Below are 20,911 nucleotides of genomic sequence, written 5' to 3'. Positions count from 1 at the left end.
CTTTTTATGGCTGGGTTGAAACAAAAGCGGTTTCACGGTGTCTGTAAACAAGGGTCTCCAGGGTAAAACAGAAAAATTAAAAATAGTTTGGTGGCTTAATGCGCCGTGAAACAGCTATGGCAGCATATAGACGTATTGTTCTATCAAACACAACAGTTCTTTTGGCTTAAAATACAGCAGTTTCTTTTAAAGAGGGGTGCAAGAGCAGAAACTGCTTTGTCTGTGTTTTCTGCCATATATATATTTTAATTTTTTTTTAAGCACTTCAAATGTAGTAATTATGAAAAGTTTTTTAACCTGTTTCTGTCCCAATTAAAAAAAAAAAAAATCAGCGATGGACTGAGGGCGCAAAGTTTAAAGCGCAAACTAGCGAGGGACAGCAGTATTCTAATGTAGCTACCAATGATGGCAGCAGATGTCCAATCCATTTAAAGTGGGAGGGTTGAAAGCGAACGAACAAATGTTCATTCGCTGCCACCCTCCCACCATAAGCTTGTTTCTAAACGTGTTCATTCGCTGTCAGTGGTACTGAAACTTGAACATTCAATGGCAGTGAAATACTTACATGAATACATTTTTCACTTGTTTCAATTGTGGCCCTAATACTCTATTACTTTTCCACATTTTTTTTTACTTTATGACACGTGAAGATGCCACCACACTATTTGTCTCATTTAAACAGCAGTAGCCTTCATTTAAAATCCCTCCTCTCACAAAATGTTAATCTCACCAAATAAGATTTTGTTGAAAAGGATCACATTCACATGTAATATAATACTTTTTTCTATCGCAGCCACGTGCTATACTTTGCATAGTGTATGTGTGCGCGTGCGTGAGCTAAACTGGTAACCAAAGTTGTCATCCATCCTTTTCATTCCAGTTTTTTTTCTGTTGTTGTTTGAGCTGTAATGTTGACTGTGTGTTTGTGTGATCACTTTGTAAAGAAATGTAAATTATATTTTATTATGAAGCCAAATAATACCGATAATGAAAAAAAAAAAAAAAAAAAAGACACTTAAGTTGCGCGGCATTTGTCAAGTCTAAACCGTGACGTGTTTGCCTATTTAACTGTTGTTTGGCGATCTAGCAGTGGAGACTTTCTGCAGTGTTATAAGGCTTTAGAGAGGCTCTTTATGGGAAGCTTCAGTGTTTGTTGTTTGTTTGTCATCACTTTTCCAACTCACAAGTGTCAGCATTTACATACGAGCTGCAACTAGTCAATCACTGGGACGGTTGGAGGAAGACCGTGGCCTTGTTTGATAAGCCATGGCAGTTGTTCACTCAGTTCGCGTGTGCGTGTGGGAGCGGATGCAAGAGTGAGCGTGTAAAGGTGCGTGTTTGAGAGAAACAGCTGAACAGTTAATCAAATTCAAAGTGACATCACAATGTGAGAGAGTGCAATTTTTTTTTTTTCATGCCTCATTTTGATTGGCTTGCGTACAGGTACAATTTGATAGGGAATTATCTTTGATACAATACACATGACCAGCATGATTAAATTACTAAAATGACCTTTTATTAAAATATTTTCCCTATGAAAATGTGTTAAATTTTGTTACTGTTAATGTTGATTTCCATTGATGGCGATAGACATCCAAGCAGTAAAGTTTTTGGTTTCCCCTGAAACGCACGTTTGATTGGCTGATGACTTGAACCCCCCCCCCCCACACACACACACACACACACACATTCACAGCCCTACAGAAATACAACATGCCGCCTCCCCCGCCCCCTTCAAAGACGAGGGATATTAGAAGTTTTTTTTTCCAGCAGCAGCAGCCACTGTAAGTAATGTAAAAAGACATCAATGTTGTGGAGGTGGGGAACACTCCACTAATTTTGTTACTGCTACAGTGTTTCAAGTCGAATTTACTCACTGAAATTTTTTGAAATAAGAAAAACAGCTATCTGAAAATAAGCTTAAAGGGTATTATAATACTAAGGGGCTGTGAGATATCAATAGAACCGTTATATGGTAAGATAACAAATATTAATAAAGTTAACAAAAAAATAAATCACATTCATGAGCAATTATCGAAAATAGATCGAAAATTACGAACATTTCCTAAAGTATTCCGGAAACAGCCGAATGGGGCTTTGACGTCACAAAAAGAAAACAAAAGGTCGAGGCAGGTGCCATCGTTGTTTATCGACGAGAGAGTTGCGTTCGTGTTTTATCAAAAAATCGCTAAAATGGTTCAAACCTGTCATGCTATATGGTATACAAATAGCCATTTGTCACAATGTAGTACCCATGAGTTCCCGAACGCAAGAAAAAGAGCTGGACTACGCAGACAATAGGCGCTTTCGCACTGTAGGAATTTGAGTACTTGGCTCCTTTAACTATCCCGCCCTCCTGTAGTTCGAGGAGCTATCCTTCGCGAAGCAGTCGTGTTCGCACATGGGGTACTACGCCCAGTACGACCTGCTGTGACGTTTTAGTCCGCGCCAGTGACGCATTATTTACTCGCCAGTCGCCACACCCAGCAGCGGCGCATAAGCTAAACAGAAGACAACGAAATGGAGACCGTTGAAGACACCGCAGCAATTCTTGCATGTTTGAAGGGAATCGTTTCCGTCAGCGAGCAATCCCAGCGTCTAACGACGAGACTGGTACCGCACATTAAAAGACAACAGAGCCAAAGGCAAGCAATGTTTCTTCGTTTCATGGAGACCGAAGGGTAGCAGACGACCGTAGAAGACAAAGGAGGCTACGGGTAAGTGTAAAACAATGTATTTGACGTGTTTACTAAGGATGTAAGTGTTCACGTGATGCGCGAAAAGTAAGGGGCGTGTTTGCCGCTGATTTCAGCGAATCACCAAAGAGCTACGTAATATCGTTCCTGCGGCCCCGCGGAAAGTACTCACTTCGGCGCTAAAATGTAGCTCGGAAGACGAGGTCCGCGTCCTAGGTTCCTACATATCCGAACACACAAAATGACGTCATCCACCCCCAAAAGGGTCGAGGAACTGCGTATAGTTACAACAGTGCGAAAGCGCCTAATGAGTAAAATTCGTCCGTGCTAAGAGGGCTAATTTTGCAGACCCAGCCTCCGGCACGGTTTTGTGTGGTGCGCATTTTACACCTAAAAGCTATTCGAACTATGGACAAATGAAATCTGGTTTTGCTAAGAAATTGCTGCCGAAAGCAGATGCGGTGCCCACCATACACGCACAGCCACCTAAATATCCCAAGATATCAAGAAAGAGGATGATGACTGGCTCTGATGAGACCACTCCACCACCCCAGGCTAAGCACTGAGCCGGGTGTTTCCTTGTTGTGACGTAGCGCACACAATATGCTACATTTCCGGTATCTCGGGCGCCGGTCGTTTTAGCTTGACAATCGAGCCAAATTTCTATCATTTTCTTGGTATTGCGATGTGTGTAATTACACAAAGTGGCATGATATGAATCCAAAAGGCATGCATTTATGGATAAATGATGGAATATTAGCATTTCACCAGGTGTTGTAATACCCTTTAACAGACTTATTTTAAGCAAAAAGTTTGTATATTTAATCTTAAAAGAAAAACTTGTTTGTCAGAAATGTTCTTAATTCAAGAAAATTGTTGATAACATTTTTTGAACGAATATTTTTCTTTATTTAGGTGAAAGATGACCAACTGTTTGATGTATGGGTGCAATACGAACAAATAGTAATATTTACTTAAAGTGAAAGAATCTGACGCATTAATCTGTTAACTAGCCTTTAAAACTCAAGAAAAAAATGGAGAAAATTATTTGACTAGATTTTTAAAAAATATATATCAGATTAAGACGTTATAAATTTGCAGTCTGAAAGTTAGTATAGGTCAGTGCTTCTCAATTATTTTCTGTCACGCCCCCCCAAGGAAGACGTAAATGTTTCGCGTCCCCCCCAAACTCTCTGCCGCCACTGTAAATATTATCATTTGTCTATAAAATTACTATTATAAATACGCATCTGCCTAACATTGTGTCCTTTTTTTCTAATAAAGAAAAAAAGTAACATAGATCAACTTATAATAAAGTATAACTTTATTAACATTGTTTTGTTTGTAACAGAGAATACTTGACGTGCATCAATTTGCCTGAATTTAAAAAAAAAAAAATTCACATCCAAACTAAAAAATACACTCAAGGTACATTTTTGACCATTTGATACAGAAAAATAAAATGTAATAAAATCAGTAAATAATACCAAATTAAAATTGATTAGAAACTCACTCATGAGGACAATGTGCCAAAAAATTTGACCGAAAAAACAAATCTGAATAAAAGGGGGGGGAAAGTGTCCTTGAACAGGACAGTTTTTATTTTTGCTGCTCACAGTATTTACCTCCTTTGCAATGGTGTGGAGTTATTTTGCAATTAGCATGCTAACAATGCTCACTGGCTTACTGATATAACACTGACAAAGCAGGACGATTGTTGGCAATATTCGGCACGTTTTCACTGAAAAAATCAAGCGGCTTAACAATGAGATTGGGGTCTAATGTCTTTAAGTGGCGTCTTAATTGATTTGGCTTCTTGCTGTCTGCTATAATTATTTTTAGACACAGTAAACAGTGGTCTTTCATCATCACCCACTGTATTAAAAGTCAAAGCTAAAAGGCAAACTGCACGAAAAAAGCGCATTCACGGCGACCGAGGTAGAACCGTAGGTGAGGGCAGTCGTCGTGACGATCCCAAGCCGAAAATGGCACTTCTCGGGCAGCGACGTGAGAACCGGACAAGACAGTGGGTCGCTGCGTGAGTGAGTCCGGTCGGAAAACGGCTTTCGAAAACGGCGGTGGCACACTGCTCTTCATATCTGTTGTCTGTGTGTGCTGAGTGCTCTTCCTTAGTTCAAAAATACTGCGCGCACTCTGAAAATGAGAGCGCCACTGCCACCTACTGAGTGGATGTGCAAGTACACTTTATTCCAGTACGGCAAAAAAAAAAAAAAACATGTTCCCCGAGGTCACATGCGCCCCCCCTGGCATTGCTCTGCGCCCCCCCAGGGGGGCGCGCCCCACTATTTGAGAAGTACTGGTATAGGTCAATACAGATTTATTTTTGCATTAATCATTTAGCCTATCAATGAATTAGGTTCATATTGGTGAGAAATGTAGCCCTGACCCCCATTCACCAAATATGTTTGGTCTTATTTATGTCCCGTCCCCAGCAAAAAGTGTACATGCAGGTTATGCTGTTATATCGTCCCTAACAATATAAGACCGAACCTACGCCCTTGGAAGTAACCCAGGGAATCTCCCCAAACGAATAGGCAGGGTCTCAAACTCAATAGGAAAAGACCTGTAAATGTCCTAAAATGAACAAAAAGTGGCCTGTAAATGCCCCAAAAATCGGAAAAACTGGCTGCAAATGCTCTGGTTTCAAATGAATGAAATTTTATTCACCATTCCCAGTCTAAATGGATTGGGCGTCTAGCGCAATCAATGGCAACCATAGAGTTAACAGAGACAATATTATTGTGGAAGATTTTGGTAGCAACTTGTTGGTTCCTTTTATTTATTTATTTATTTTTAAATTTAACAAAAAAAAAAAAAAAAAAAAAAAACATTGACACCTTTAAAAAACAATACAGTGGTACCTCGACATACGATCGCTTTGACACACGATCTTTTCGACATCCGACGTAAAATTTGACTCGGCATATGTTTCTACATCCGACTTGCTCGAAATACCAAAATTTTTGACACCGCCACAGTTTCTTTGTTTTGCCGGAAGATGGACGCACGGCTGATTTTCTTGTGAGAGCAATCAACACTGGATCCAAAAAGGTTAGTGCGGGTGGAGAAAAAAAAGAAAAGGTGACGCTTACCATTGAAATGAAGAAGTGAATTATAGCAAAATATGAGCATGGTGTGTGCATCCACGAACTGGGTCGAAAATAGGGCCTTAGAATGTCGATTGCGGCCGGCAGTCCTCCTTCGTTCGCCAGTCTTTATAAGCTAAGGTGAAAATTCTTATTGTGGTAACATCGCCGAAGAAATCGCCAGCTTTGTCAGGTTTCTAATAATTTATTCCATCTCTAGTTTCCGCTGCTGTTGACGCCAGGATCGAAACGGAAAGTAAATAGCGCTGTTGCTCACCGTCACAGCCCCGCGGTGCGTTCAAGTACACCAAAAAAAAAGTCCGCCACATTAGAACCCGATTCGTTACATTATTTCAGGTATTATTATTATTGCTATTATTAATTTATAATAGCAATTGTAACAGCCGTATTTGGATTTAGTTTAGGTTTTTGGGCTGTGGAACGAATTAATGGAATAACCGTATTGGCCCGAATATAAGACGGCCCTGATTATAAGACGACCCCCTCTTTTTCAAGACTCAAGTTTGAAAAAAGACTTTTTGAACACCAAATTAATTTTTGTACAGAAAATAATTACAGTACATTTGAAACAAATGATTATAACAATATATTTGAGAGAAAAAGCATGTTATTTTGCCTCATTCAAATCTTGATATCTGAACATTTAAATATGTAAGCTAAAGGGCAATCACATTCGTAAATTAATGGCTTCTGGTTAAATCAACAAGATGGCATTAACATTATTAACAATCTGCTAAACCGATCCATGGATAGAAAGACTTGTAGTTCTTAAAAGATAATGTAAGTACAAGTTATAGAAATTTTATATTAAAACCCCTCTTAATGTTTTCGTTTTAATAAAATTTGTAAAATTTTCAATTAAAAAATAAACTAGTAGCTCGCCATTGTTGAAGTGACTAATTACACAATGCTCATGGTGCTGAAACCCATAAAAATCAGTCGCACCCAAGCGCCAGCAGAGGGCGAAAAAACACAAGTAACAACACTGTGCTATCATTTTAATCTGTTTGAGCGGGGCATGTGCATTAAATGCGTCAAATATTATAACGTGATTAATTAAAAATATTAATTACCGCCCGAAAACACGATAATTTTGACAGGCCTAAAATAAACCAATCTATTCTGATAAAACTATAAAATTGCAAAAACTGCATTAACCATCAAAGTGACGTCTAATTGTAACTGTAGTCTTGAAACAAATCTGAATAAGGAAACACATTGCAATAAAATAATGTAAACTGGTTAAACTTGAGAGTAGCTGAGATCTGTCATGACAGAACACCACTTCAATGATATCTGGCGCCATCTAGCATCGTGAATGGGTATAATGTCTAGACCGCGAATAGAAGACGACCCCCACTTTTTCAGTCTTATTTCAATGCAAAAAAATGCCGTCTTATATTCGAGCCAATACGGTATAATGTATTCTTATTAGGGGTGTAACTGTACACAAAAATCTCGTTTCGGTACGTACCTCGGTTTCGAGGTCACGGTTCGGTTCATTTTCGGAACAGTAAGAAAACAAAATGCAAAATGTAAATGTGCTAGTTGTTTATTACACACCTTTGTGCTTTCAACAATAGGAACATTAGCCTATACAAAGCTAGAATACTGCTCAAAAAATAGCGGGTATTTAAAGATAATCCAACAACAATTTGCCTTTCAGACCCCGCGTATTGGTCCGCTTTCTTTCTGAAAGAAAGAAGAAAAAAGAAGTCCTGCGCTAAAGAGAAAAGCAATCCCAATGACAAAGATTTTAACATGTATTTTACAAATGAAATGCCTCAATGAATCTTTTTTTTTCTTATGAAGGGTTTTTAAAAGCTTTATTGGTGGATTTTCTCAAGTTAAGGCGCCACACAGAAATTAATAAATTTAATTGTGTAAGCAGGATCTGTTTATTATTCTTATTATTTAATTACAGGTGTTTGAGCTCATTTCAATTCATCTTATTGAAATGGGCAATTATTTATTTTATTATGTGTTTATATTTTACAAATGTGATGTAGTATTCATTTATATTGTATATTTTATGTTGTATAACTTTAGTTCCTATGTGAATATTAGTTCCTGCTTGTTTTGTTGTGGTAGGAGGGTTTTGTATTGAACACAGGGCCGTGTTGGTTATTGGAAGACAGCAGTAAATCAACAAAGACAAGTCAACTGTGCCCCGATCTAGCACTCAAGAGATCTCATGGACTCAAAAAGTGGGTTACGATTGCATATTAGTTTGAAAATCGACCGGATCCACCGTATTTTTACACGAGTGACTTCCGGTCTGCCCGATCCTAGCTACTGGTAGTAGTATTGACGCAGGAGGGTCGCGTCTCACGTCAAATAATAAACTCTGCCGTTCTTTTCGCGTGCGTCGTGTTGAGCCGCTTCTGGGACGCGTCTAACACGCGGCCGCACTGCAACTGGTGTGCATTGGCTGATTAACTTCAACGCCCGCGTTTCACTGCGTTCTCGCGGCAGCCACGTTGTCGCGCCGTCGACGTTTCTGGGTTATACTGTCCAACCGTGTTGGTCCTCATTATAGTAGAGAAGACGGAGTAAATATAATCTACACAAAGAAACTGTAACCCGATCGACTCACAGCCTCGAAAAGTAAGGGTTACATTACGTCAGAAACTCGTTCGGTACGCCACCGTTCCGAACCGAGCACCACGTACCAAAACGGTTCAATGCAAATACATGTACCGTTACACCCTTAATTCTTATGGGGAAATCCTGCTCAACATACGACCATTTCGACTTACGAACAAGGTCCTGGAAGGAATTAACTTCGTACGTAGAGGTACAACTGTATATCGATTCTTAGCAGGAGCATATCGATAATCTTTTGGGATACCAAGTATCACGATATATCACCATTTCGATATTTTGTCACACCCCTACAGTCAATTCAACCACTATCGGTCCAGAAAATCGGTCCATCTATTTTATGAATGCGCCTTGGTAATAGTTTGGCAGCATGGGAGTTTATGTAGTAACATACTGTTTAATTTGTGAGTCCTAGTATGAGAAAATATGTTTAAAAGAGAATGGAAGTGCGTGTGTTTGAGAGCGTACATGTACAAATGTCAACGTTTGTGTAATTGAGTGCAAGGATGCGTGCGCACCCCACTACTGTAATTCACCGACTGCTGGCATCTCCAATATTTGCTTACACCACAACTGTACATTTTGTATCCTTCCTCTTTCAAGTCAAGGTGCGTGTGGTGTGAAAGGCCAAGCGTGTGTGCCCATTCCACGCCATTTTGCTATTATTTTTTTGCAAATAGACTTTTGTACTTGTGAACTGTTTCTGTTCTTGAGTCAATGTTCCTTGCCTTTCTGCATTCAAAAATGCTGTACTTATTACATGCCACTGCGCTTATGCAATTGTATAATCCGAATTTTAAGTTTTGTCTGTTTTGTTTTGTTTTTTACCCTTTGAGTTTTTGCCGTCAATGTAAATTGTTGTCGAGACTTTTTGTGGCAAAGGAAAAACTTCAGCAAAGGGAGATTTTCTGTACTTTTTGGACAATGATGGATTTGTTGGTAGAATTTTGGAAATTCGTTTCTAAGTGCTTTCAAGTATTTACTTGGCCTTATGTATATATATATCGATCTATGACATTTCAGAAAGGTATGTATAGTAATTGAACCTGAAATCACTGTAAATAAATTATATATTGTTAACTCAAAGACTAGGTGTTTTAATTGTCATTGTGATGCAAATATGCAGATAAATTTTCGTTTCGGTCAGATTGCTTGAATTCCATTTAGCCGCACAGCTGCATAGACAGATTAAGAAATAGAGATTAATTGGTAGATGGCAGATTTGATTCAGCCCAATGGGGAAACGTGTTAATTAGCACACGGTATCATAACAACAAAAGTGTTTATTCAATCAGTCCAGCACATATGTAAAAACAACTATATTCTGAAGCAATATAAATACATATTCAGTAAAAGCCTGTAAATTAAAAAAAGAAAAAAGAAAAAGAATAAATGCTAGACAAGAGTAACATTGTTTTAGTATTCTATCTTATGGGGAACAAAATACTGTTTAAAAAACAATTTAAAAAGCCCCCCCCCCCCCCCCCCCCCCAGATCCATGCTTTGTGCTTTTCCCTCATTAGCCTATTCCAACAAACAAATTGTATATATTAATTTGCATGTTTGCGTATACTGAAACACAAAGGTTATTGATTCTGTGATTGTCTATTCATTAGGATTGTTATTTTAAAAAGGGTTTCGCATTTCCCGTCAAGTCCTTTGGAAAGCTATTTTCCATTCATTACAATTTCAATATATGCATTTTCAAACATTCTTAAGGCAAACTTCCAAGTGGTCCATAATGTAATCTGACTAAACTGAAGGTAAACAATGTAACGCCGTGCTTGAATGGATCGACTCGGTCCAGTTGAGTGATACATTCAGTATTTGGTAGGAGAGGCAGTAGAAAAGCGTTAAGCTTGGAACATCCAAATGAGCGTGGGCCGCACGTGAATGAGGCGACGGCGAAGATCTCACACGGGGGCGAACGCGTGGCCTTTGCAGAGGGGCTTGTCCTTCTTTGAGTAGAACGTCTTTCCCTCCAAGTTCATCTGGCACAGCTTTGAGAGAAGAAACAAACAGGAGGAAATAGCCAAAGTGGGAGGAGGTTAAAAAAGGAGAAGGATATGACTTTTTTTTTTTTTAAACTACATTAAAAACAAGAACAGTATAACAGTTTTTTTTGTTTTTGTTTGAATGAACAATCTATTCTAACCCAATAACACCACTGCTGGCCAAAAGTATTGGCATCCCTGCAATTCTGTCAGATACTGCTCAATTTCTCTAAGAAAATTACTGGAATTAACAAATGTTTTGTTTGTAATATCTTCATTTATTTTTCTTGCAATGAAAAAATACAAAAAGAGAATGAAAAAAAAAATCACTATCATTAGAGATGTCACCGATTGATCGGGTCCGATCAAGTCATTTTGAAAGTATCGGAATCGGCAAAAAAATATCGGACATGCCTTTTTTTTTTTTTTTTTTTTTTTTTTTTTTTTTTTTATTAAATCATTTTCTAATTGTATTTAACGTTACAGACATAATATGTTACACATATTAGAGGTTAGATTTTGTGCCCGAACCCGAACCCGACCCGACATTCGGGTCGGGTCGGGCCCACAATTTAAGCATTCACGTTCGGGTCAGGTCGGGTCGGGCCGCCATGCCGGACTAATAAATTATTTTAAAAAATAAATAAATTAAAAAAAAATGGAGAGCAGGCTCTCTGTATTGCGCTTTTGCTTGTGCGTGTGCACGAACGCCGTGGCGCCGGCCGCTTTTTCTTCTTGTCCTCCTGCTGCACGGCCGAGGCGCCGCCCTCTCCTGTTCCCTCTCCTTGTCAGAGAGGCGCGTCCATGTGAGAACAATATCCCACACACTCAGAAATATGTTTAACAACAAACTTTCCCAGCGTTATTTCGTTGTGTGAATGCTTTGATAATTCTAAAAAAAATATGTAGATTATTTAAACATTAAGAAAACTTGCGTTTTTTTCTGCCAACTCGAAGAAATGAAAATAAATTGCTGCTGCTGCGTTTTTTCCGCGTCACTCAAAAAAAAAAAAAAAAAAAAAAAAAATCGGGTTTTTCGGGCTCGGGCCTGCAAATCTAGTTAAGTGATCGAGCTCGGGCCGGGCCTCAATACCAGCGGGCCGTGTCGGGTCGGGCTGGATTTTTTAGGCCCGAACTAGGCTCTAACACATATCCATCCAGAGACATCCAGAGTCTTTAATTTAGGCTTAAGGTAGGGTTATCAAATTTATCCCGTAATTTTTTTTAAAAACGCAATTAACGTATGCGCTGCACAACCAACTCACGCATTGTCGCGTTCAATCTGTAATGGCGCCGTTTTACCTATATATAGAGCTTAAAGGAAGCGTAAAATGAGTAGACTGAATTTTGGCAGCCTTTGGAGCCTTTTTTAAATTGGTTAAAGCCTTACAATGCCTCTCCCTATGATTAGAAATATCGTGGGAAGCAATGTGGGGAAGAATGGCAGTAATTGAGCTTTATCCTAACACCCTATGTTATTTCCCAACGCAGAGAAGATATATCAATTGGTACCACTACGCACAGTCATGGTTGCACTTCCCATCATGCATTTGGGCAGAAGTTAAATGGCTACAGTATCATTTACTGAATGCTCAACAAATACACTAGATGGCAATATTTAGTCACAATATACAAAGTCACATTTATCCTTTAAGAATTACAAGTCTTTCTATCCGTGGATCCCTCTCACAGAAAGAATGTTAATAATGTAAATGCCATCTTGAGGATTTATTGTCATGATAAACAAATACAGTACTTATGTATGAATGTATATATTCTTCCGAGTTTTATTCATTTTTTTTCTTAATGCATTGCCAAATGTATATGATTGGGAAAAATTATCGGGAATGATTGGAATTGAATCGGGGGCAAAAAAAAAGCAATCGGATCGGTAAATATCGGGATCGGCAGATACTCAAACTAAAACGATCGGGATCGGATCGGGAGACAAAAAACATGATCGGAACAACCCTAATTATCATTTTACACAAAACTCCAAAAATGGGCTGGACAAAAGTATTGGCACCATCAGCTTAATACTTTGTAGCACAACTTTGAGACAAAAAAACTGCGAACAACCGCTTCCGCTACCCATCAACGAGTTTCTTACAATGTTCTGCTGGAATTTTAGACCATTGTTCTTTGGCCAACTGCTCCAGGCCTCTGAAATTTGAAAGGGCCTGGCAACTGGATGATCTGGCAACTGCAATCAAAGAGAGCTGGCACCACATTGATGAAGAGTACTCATCAAGTCAATGCCTCAGAGAATGCAAGCTGTCATAAAAGCCAAAGGTGGTCAGTGTTGGGCACGTAACTTTAAAAAAGTAATGATAGTTACTCACTACTTCTTCCAAAAAAAACTGAGTTAATAACTGAATTACTCTATAGTAAAAGTAACGAGTTACCAGGGAAAGTAACTATTTCCGTTACTTTAAAAAGAAGTTGTTGTATGTAAAAGAATTTGAAATTTTCTGAGCAGTATTCGAGTCAGTTGAATAGAGAAGAACAGACAGGTAGTTGTGTCATAGAACCTTGTAATATTTATTGCACCTCACCAGCAACAGATTTATCCTACACTTGAAGTGCAACAAAAATAAACAGATTTGAATTGCTTACCACAGATGTCGAGAAAAGCTTTGCCCCGGGACATAAATTACACTTTACATGCACGTTCTTTCCTTTATTTTCGACCAACTTGAAATAGTGTTTATATCTCCACCTCGTAAAGGACTAATTTTCCTCTGATTGCTCTGCCATCATATCCCTCTGCATCTGTTTTGCGTGTGTTTGCCGCACGCGCTGTTCCGGTTTGTGTGTGAAAACACCAGCTCTGAAGTGCGTGCGCTATTAGGCCCGAGCGTTTACGTCACAGAATGGGGGATCGCGTGAGATTTGACAACAACGTAGCCATATTGGAAGCAGGTCTGGCTCGCGGGACATTAAACTTTAACTTGCCAGTTCGATAAAGAGACAAACTCGTTACTAAGGCGAAGAACAGATATGTGATCAAACTTAAGGATGTGAACAATGTTGACCCTTACGAGCAAGCCAAAGACAAATGGAGTAAAGATGTCGACGGGCTTCCACAATTACGCGAAATGGACATTCTGCTGTATTTATTGTTTGGTGTATGTTACTAAACTCATCAGCGATTCCGAAATTACAAATCGCTACAAAGCTACGAACTGTTTTGCCGCGGATGGGTGCAGGACCTGCACATTATGACCGTATCAAACGGCAACTCCATCGTTCTTGCAAAGGTAGGCTATGTGTGTTTACTATTTTCATTGCCATGAACCTGAACGCACCCCAAGTCTTGGATGACAAATAAAGAGAGAAGAGTACACTCGCTGCGGCTGGTAGTTTCTTCAATTTATTCAAAGTAAGTAACGCACCGCTTTTGACCGTCAGTAACGGTAACGGCGTTAAAAAAAATAATAATTCGATTATCCCGTTACTGAAAAAAATAACTTAAAAATAAATACATTTATAACGGCGTTATTCCCAACACTGAAGGTGGTGCTACTAAATACTAGAGATGTGTTTTGATTGTTATTTCTTTGTTTGTTTCTCATGATTCCATATTTTTTCCCTCAGAATGGAGTGATTCCATATATAATTTCCCTGCACTTGCGCTACAAAAATTAACATTTACTGACCACCACAATGTTTTTTTATTCATTTCTTTTAGTGTTTCTGAATGCATTTTTGAACTAATTCATTATTTTTTTTCAAGCTTGTTATCTGAGTTTGTTCTACATGATAATATGAGTGATAATGAGTGAGTGCTCGTCCGAGACTGGTGTCCGAGACTGGTGTTTCCATACGTTTTGCTAGGGGTTGTAGAAATGGTACACAGTGGATATTATGACACTGAAAATCTTCCACTCTGAGAGTATGTTGGATATTTTCTGGCATTGCCAGTGCGAGAGAGGATGATGTGAGCGAGAAAGACTTACAGCGCAGACGAAACACGTATCGTGCCAGCTGTAGCCCAGCGCCTCCAGGAAACGATCCCCGGCGTCAATTTTAAAGTCGCAGCCATGACACTTGGTGCCGAACATCTTGTCGTAATCTGCAAAGAAAAAGGAATACCGTCACAGTATGTTCTTTTAAGGTTTGTATTAGGAAAATGTAACATATTAATGTAATTGTTCTGTGCCGAATATCAATGTTGACGAGGTAGAGGGGTGTTTATGTTGATTTCTTCATCCTTGAGGTATTTTACATATTTTTTCAAATAAAGTGCTAGGGAATTGTTTTAAATTGTGAAGCACATGTATGTCTAACCGTGAGTCTTCAGAAGGAATAATAATATACAGAGGGGCAAATAAGTATTTAGTCAATACCAAAAGTTCATCTCAATACTTTGTTATGTACCCTTTGTTGACAATATCAGAGGCCGAACGTTTTCTGCAACTCTTCACAAGCTTTTCACACACTGTTGCTGGTATTTTGGCCCATTCCTCCATGCAGATCTCCTCTAGAACAGTAATGTTTTGGGGCTGTCGTTGGGCAACACGGACTTTCAACTCCCTCCAGAGATTTTCTATGGGATTGAGATCTGGAGACTGGCTAGGCCACTCCAGAACCTTGAAATGCTTCTTACGAAGCCACTCCTTTGTTGCCCTGGCTGTGTGTTTGGGATCATTGTCATGCTGAAAGACCCAGCCACGTCTCATCTTCAATGCCCTTGCTGATGGTCAAATTCTCTCGATACATAATCCCATTAATTCTTTCCTTTACACAGATCAGTCGTCCTGGTCCCTTTGCAGAAAAACAGCCCTAAAGCATGATGTTTTCACCCCCATGCTCCACAGTGGGTATGGTGTTCTTCGGCTGCAATTCAGTATTCTTTCTCCTCCAAACACGAGAACCTGTGTTTCTACCAAAAAGTTCTATTTTAGTTTCATCTGACCATAACACATTCTCCCAGTCCTCTTTTGGATGATCCAAATGCTCTCCAGCGAGCCGCAAACGGGCCTGGACGTGTACTTTCTTCAGCAGGGGGAATCGTCTGGCAGTGCAGGATTTCAGTCCCTGGCGGCGCATTGTGTTACTGATAGTAGCCTTTGTTACTGTGGTCCCAGCTCTCTGTAGGTCATGAACTCGGTCCCCCCGTGTGGTTCTGGAATTTTCGCTCACTGTTCTCGTTATCAATTTGACGCCACGGGGTGAAATCTTGCATGGAGCCCCAGATAGAGGGAGATTATCAGTGGTCTTGTAAGTCTTCCATTTTCTAATAATTGCTCCCACAGTTGATTTCTTTACACCAAGCGTTTTACCTATTGCAGATTCAGTCTTCCCAGCCTGGTGCAGGTCTACAATTTTGTCTCTGGTGTCCTTCGACAGCTCTTTGGTCTTGGCCATAGTGGAGTTTGGAGTGTGCCTGACTGAGGTTGTGGACAGGTGTCTTTTATACCGATAATGAGTTAAAACAGGTGCCATTAATACAGGTAACAAGTGGAGCCTCGTTAGAACTCGTTAGAAGAAGTTAGACCTCTTTGACAGCCAGAAATCTTGCTTGTTTGTAGGTGACCAAATACTTATTTCTAGTGATGCACAATAATACATTTTTCAACCGATATCGATAACCGATAATTTCCTGCCCCTTCCACCCGATAACCGATAATGTCACGCCGATAATTCTATTCAAATATGTATGTAAAATTTTAAAGTATACAAAGATCAAATGTTACTGTGCAAAAATGTAATTTAGTGCTATTTTTTTCCACATCAAATATGAACAAGTGGTAAATTCCAACATCTAAACAATGGCAATGACATTGTGTAATGGTAAGCTTTTGGCAACAATTACTTCGAGAGTAAACACCCAAGTTGCACAAAAATGCCTTTAAAAGTAAGCCATTCCTAACATATATCAAATTACTACACTGAAAAAACATCTCCTTAAAACTAGCAGAATTGGACAAAACTGTTGATTGCGCACATTTGGAGGATAAATCAAGTATATAAATATCGGATTGCATTATCGGTTGAATTTCGTTTTATCTGGATTATCTGTGTGACGTCATAATTGCCATTATCGGCCGATAATTATCGGTGACCGATATTATAGTGCATCCCTACTTATTTCCCACCATGATTTGCAAATAAATTCTTTAAAAATCAAACAATGTGATTTTCTGTGTTTTTTTTCCCCCACATTCTGTCTCTCATGGTTGAGGTTAGCCCATTTTGACAATTACTCTCTAATCTTTTCAAGTAGGAGAACTTGCACAATTGGTGGTTGACTAAATACTTATTTGCCCCACTGTATTTATGATAAGGTCGCAATATTTGTTCGGCCATTGCACAAGCACGACAGTACAGAACGGTTGGATTGGTTGATCACGTGGACTGTTTAAGTCTTCTAATGTTATAATTAGGGCTGTCAAAATTATCGCGTTAACGCGCGGTAATTAATTTTTTAAATTAATCACGTTAAAATATTTGACGCAATTAACGCACATGTCCCGCTCAGAAAGTATTCTGCCTTTTGGTAAGTTTTACAGCAAGGCTTTTTGTGCTGTCCAACAGCGAACTCTTGTGGTCGCTTTGCGACATGGTTTATTATTTTCTTCTTTTCTTTCTTCATTATGGCTGCACGACGTCTCGGGCTGATAATGTTGTGCTTATATGATCCTTGGACAAGATTTGTCCGTAAGTATGGTTGTTGTAAAGAATGTACATATTATGTTAGTAAGCGAAATGTTATATTTTTTGTATGAGACGCTTTTTGTTTATGTTTAGTGAACCTGTATAGCGTGCTAAGCTAACGTTGTTAATAATGCAATGCTTGTGTACTTTTATTTTGTAGTTTTACGACGGTCTAAAGAGGACAGTGGTTTGAGGCCATTTTATTAACAAATCAGATGAAAAAGGAAGAAGTCTAATTATTAAGGCGTCGTTCACTAGCTGTCTACCTTTGGAAAAAGTAGACGCTTCGGAGTGAGGACAGCATAGACAGATTTAAATGACAGTAGAGTGAAATGCCCACTACAGTCCTTATGTACCGTATGTTGAATGTATATATCCATCTTGTATCTTATATTTCCATTCCAACAATTTATTTTACAGAATATATATATATATATAATTTACAGAAAAATATGGCATATTTTATAAATGGTGTGAATTGCGATTAATTACGATTAATTAATTTTTAAGCTGTAATTAACTCGATTAAAAATTTTAATCGTTTGACAGCCCTAGTTATAATACATGAGTGCCTCCTTCCTTAAAAGGACGCCGCATCAGTACATTTGCATGAATGCAAGAGTCTTGTATCAGCTAGCCAAAAATATATCGCATTCATGAAGAGACATGATATAAATATACTGTAGAGTAAGTCACAAATCTGCGTTTTCCTCCTCAACACAAATAACGTTCATGTCAGTGCTCTTCATGTCCCGTGGCATGCTTTTAAAGCTCTTTTTATTTTGTCACAGTTGTGACAGAGGCCGCTGCCCCTCCGCACGCTTCAAGCACTTATTACTTTCAGAAGAGACAAAATGTGTAAAAAAAAAAAAAAAAAAAATGCGGTGCAAGGCAATGCATCAATGTTCTCATGCAACACTACTAGGGTTGTTCCGATCATGCTTTTTTGCTCCCGATCCGATCCTGATCGTTTTAGTTTGAGTATCTGCCGATCCCGATATTTCCCGATCCGATTGCTTTTTTTTTTTTTTTGCTCCTGATTCAATTCCAATCATTCCCGATAATTGTTCCCGATCATATACATTTTGGCAATGCATTAAGAAAAAAATGAATAAAACTGGGACGAATATATACATTCAACATACAGTACATAAGTACTGTATTTGTTTATTATGACAATAAATCCTCAAGATGGCATTTACATTATTAACATTCTTTCTGTGAGAGGGATCCACGGATAGAAAGGCTTGTAATTCTTAAAGGATTAATGTGACTTTGTATATTGTGACTAAATATTGCCATCTAGTGTATTTGTTGACCTTTCAGTAAATGATACTGTAGCCATTTAACTTCTGCCCAAATGCATGATGGGAAGTGCAACCATGACTGTGCGTCGTGGTACCAATTGATATATGTTCTCTGCGTTGGGAAAGAACATAGGGTGTTAAGAAAAAGATCATTACTATCTTTCTTCCCCACATTGCTTCCCACGATTATTCTAATCATTGGGAGAGGGATTGTAAGGCATTAGCCATTTAAAAAATGGCTCCAAAGGCTGCCAAAATTCACTCTACTCATTTTACACTGCTTTTTAGCTCTATATACCGTATGGGTAAAACGGCGCCATTATAAATTGAATGCGACAATGCGTGAGTGGGTCGTGCAGCGCATGCGTTAATTGCATTAAATATTGTAACGTGATAAATGTAAAAAATATTAATTCTCGCCGTTAACGCGATAAATTTGATAACCCTACCTTAAGCTTAAACTAAAGACTCTGGAAGAGTGTAACACATTATGTCTGTAACGTTAAACACAATTAGAAAACGATTTAATTAAAATATATATATATATTAAAAGAAGGAATGTCCAATATTTTTTTTGCAGATTCCGATACTTTGAAAATGACGTGATCGGACCCAATCGATCGGCATCTCTAAACACTACTGTTAATCAGTATGACAATATGGAGGAAACTTCTATTTTGATTCTTGCTTACTAGTTCCCCCAGTTAATCTTATTACAATATAATATTCAATGTTTCAGTATTTTTTCATGACAAGGAAATATTTGATAAACATTGCCGTGCGCTATTTGTTACTGTCGTTTTTATAGATGTTGTCAAGTACTGAAGAGAAAACCATAAAATTGTGAAGCTTCTTTTTATAGTCTACCTTTATTCTATTTTCTTTTATTATTTTGGTATTTGTCAAGTAGTGCATCTTCTTTTCAGAGTAGCCTTAATATGCCTTCATAGCTTGGTTTTATGTAAGGCCAAGGATGATCTTTATGATTACGCTGATTAAACAAAATGCATTTTGCGCGTTTGCCAGTGAAGTCGTCTTTCCAGACACTGTATGTACAAACAAATGAAATTCTGCATGTCATTTCACTTTATAGCATCGCTTTCCAATTATTTATCTTGAATTTAGAATGCAATGTGAGTCGTCACCTCTCTCGCAGTAAGGCTCTCCCTCCTCCATGTAAAAGGCTTGGTTCCTAATAGGAGTCTTGCAGGCTGCGCACTTAAAACACTGAACGTGGTAGGTCATCTTCAGAGCATGCATGATTTCCTGATGAGGCGAGAAAAGCTTGTAAAAGATTTATTTTCACCTCGGCTATGGCATGCATTTACATCCATTAAACCCTGTTTAAAACAGCGTCCCCGCTTAGATGTTTACTCTCATTAGATTCATTCTCTTACCCCCGTGATCTTCTTTTTGCACTTTGCACAGTTGGGTGCGTAGCGGTTATCGTGGCATTTGGTACAGAAGACAGAACCTCTCTCCTCGAAGAAGCCTCCCTCTTCCAGGACGGCTTTACACTGTGAGCACGTGAATTCCTCGGGGTGCCAAGAGCGCCCAAGCGCCACCAGGTAGCGACCCCTGAAGAACACAGCAAGGTTTCAGAGTCACTTCAAATGGGAAAGGATTCAGGCATTATTCAACTCCAGGAGATCAGGGAAACACACGCAAGAGCTGCTGTCAGCCACAGCTCACGCTCAACCAGTCACGTTAAGACTCATTGACATCATATGCCACTCCATTGGGCCCGACCACTTAAAGGCATGTAGCAACAACACCAAAATAAATCCGATTTTGTAACGTTTGTGGTTGCATTTATGTGTTCAAATATATTTAGAATGCTTTGTAAAAGTGTGTTTGGATAAAATTGAATTTAAACCGTCTCGAACACAACCCAATCTACACTTCACAACTGTCTCGGTGAAATTAAATCCTGAGAGCAAGCAAACTATCTTCAACTTAATAGGGAGAAATTGGACATAATCATCATGCAACATGCAACATCCAACATGCAAACTCCACACAGGAAGGCGGAAGCCCAGGATTGAACCCTTCATCTCAGAACTGTGAGGCACACGTGCTAACCACTCAGCCACATATTTGAAATATTTAATATGTTAAAAACTTTAACATATATTTATAATATTTAATATGTTAAAGTTTTTAAGTATATATCGAGTAGATAGAACATAATATTTAATCAGACAATGATTAAAAAAAAATAATAAGTGAATGTAAAGTAAAATAAATTAAGGGTCATTCAGGGGCCCCTACGGTCCTGAGGCCCAGGACAACATCCAGCCCATTTTGTTTGCCGTGTCCTACAACCAGCCAGTGGGAAGCTATAGCAGATTTCTGGTGGCTATGGAACTTGCCGAACTGCGTTGGAAGCCTTGATGCTAACGTTATCATAAAAGCACCGAGGCACTCTCAATCAGTTGCCACGTTTACATGGAGCCAAATATTCCAATTACAATCGGAATATTTGTTCAAACCGAATAAATGTGTTCCATATAAACACCTCA

At 38.8% G+C, this 20,911-nt stretch overlaps 1 protein-coding gene across 2 annotated transcripts in view; it reads right to left on the bottom strand.

Moving 5' to 3' along the window:
- Positions 1-9,916: 9,916 nt before the first annotated feature.
- pdlim7 (PDZ and LIM domain 7) overlaps positions 9,917-20,911 on the bottom strand; it is a 104,405-nt gene continuing 93,410 nt past the window's right edge. For both annotated transcript variants that reach the window (XM_057851234.1, XM_057851235.1), the window contains exons 8-11: positions 19,787-19,967; positions 19,535-19,655; positions 14,382-14,497; positions 9,917-10,428 (exon numbers count right to left, since the gene is read on the bottom strand). In XM_057851234.1, coding sequence (XP_057707217.1) covers positions 10,342-10,428; positions 14,382-14,497; positions 19,535-19,655; positions 19,787-19,967 — 505 coding nt within the window. In that variant the 3' untranslated portion in view covers positions 9,917-10,341. The remainder of the gene's footprint in view (positions 10,429-14,381; positions 14,498-19,534; positions 19,656-19,786; positions 19,968-20,911) is intronic.

This window comes from Corythoichthys intestinalis, chromosome 11 (assembly GCF_030265065.1).
Source record: "Corythoichthys intestinalis isolate RoL2023-P3 chromosome 11, ASM3026506v1, whole genome shotgun sequence".
Classification (NCBI taxonomy): Eukaryota; Metazoa; Chordata; class Actinopteri; order Syngnathiformes; family Syngnathidae; genus Corythoichthys; species Corythoichthys intestinalis.
Note: the sequence above shows the minus strand (reverse complement) of the source record. Positions and strands in the feature narration are given on the sequence as shown.